General features: G+C 47.4%; 1 protein-coding gene across 1 annotated transcript in view; it reads left to right on the top strand.

Annotated features, from left to right (window-relative positions):
* The window catches only part of GALM (galactose mutarotase (aldose 1-epimerase)), a 95,946-nt gene that overhangs the window by 51,599 nt on the left and 43,002 nt on the right, over window positions 1-1,345 (top strand). The window contains exon 3 of the mRNA XM_012653868.1: window positions 187-393. Within this exon, the coding sequence (XP_012509322.1) occupies window positions 187-393 (207 nt within the window). The remainder of the gene's footprint in view (window positions 1-186; window positions 394-1,345) is intronic.

Raw genomic sequence — 1,345 nt, 5'->3', positions numbered from 1 at the left:
CTCTAGCCTGGGCAAAAGAGTGAGACTCTGTCTCAAAAAAAAAAAAAAAATCCAGGCTATTATTCGAAAGCCTTAATGATTACATAACCACTTTCCTTGCTGGAATCAGTTGTCTTTAAATATTGAAAGATGGCATTTAGCTTGGGATTGGAGTGACTACACAGCTTTGAAAACACTTTTTTCCAGGTGCTCTGGACCCCTCGGGTGTTGTCAAATGGCATCCAGTTCTCGCGCGTCAGTCCAGATGGTGAGGAGGGCTACCCTGGGGAGTTAAAAGTCTGGGTGACATACACCCTGGATGGTGGGGAGCTCATGGTCAACTATCGAGCCCAAGCCAATCAGACCACGCCAGTCAATCTGACCAACCATTCTTATTTCAACCTGGCAGGCCAGGTAGGTGAACTTGGCTTCTTCTCTCCTACTTCTAATCTCCTGCTTTGTGAAATGACCCGGGGCTGTGGCTGGAAAGACCAACCCAGTATGGAATTATTCCACTGTTGGGGTGATCAAAAAAGGCCCAGCAAAGGGCTCATAGTAGGTGGTCAATAAATGGAAGTTATAGAGAAAAATAGAATGAGTATGTTGTACTTCCAAGAGAAGCATGTGTTTCCCATGTGCTTCAGACAAGTAACTGGCTATTTCAGGAACTCCCTCTCATCTCCTTGTAATGTGTGCTTATGTTGGCTTCCCTTATTCCACTTCTGCTCCCCCCAGATACTTCCAATGAAGGTGCTTTCCGCCCTTGGATCATCGGCCCCGCCCCTTTAGCTACACTGCCCATATGTGTGTGTCCCACTGTGTAGCCCAACAGCTCCTCACGGGGCTTTGGGTGGCCAGTCATGCCCTGCACAGTACAGTGGCAGGAGCATTGGACTTGGATTGAGAAGACCTGTGTTTAGTCTGGAATAAGGAAGGAAATTAAAAAAAAAAAAAATGGGGTTTTTAGATTAATAATCACACTCTCAATTTCATAATAATAGCTACCTACTATTTGTGGGCCACTATTAGAAGCACTTTGTGAAGTCGTTGATAAAGACTCTCAACCCAGCACAGGGGTAAGCTGCAGTGGGAAGACACTTGAAACGTCCTCCTGAGAGTGGTGCAGAGCCACTGCCAACCCCTCATCAGTGCCCCCCTCTAACCTACCTCATTCCCTCCTAATGGTAACGTTTCAGCTTGTTGAGGAGGTCGTCACACCAGACAGAGGCCAATACATCAGACAAAATAAAAAGCTTAGTTAGCTAGGCCGGGCGTGGTGGCTCACACCTGTAATCCTAACATTCTGGGAGGCCGAGGCGGGCAGATCGTTTGAGCTCAGGAGTTCGAGACCAGCCTGAGCATTAGC

Source organism: Propithecus coquereli, unplaced genomic scaffold (genome assembly GCF_000956105.1).
Source record: "Propithecus coquereli isolate 6110/MARCELLA unplaced genomic scaffold, Pcoq_1.0 Scaffold43, whole genome shotgun sequence".
Classification (NCBI taxonomy): domain Eukaryota; kingdom Metazoa; phylum Chordata; class Mammalia; order Primates; family Indriidae; genus Propithecus; species Propithecus coquereli.
Note: the sequence above shows the minus strand (reverse complement) of the source record. Positions and strands in the feature narration are given on the sequence as shown.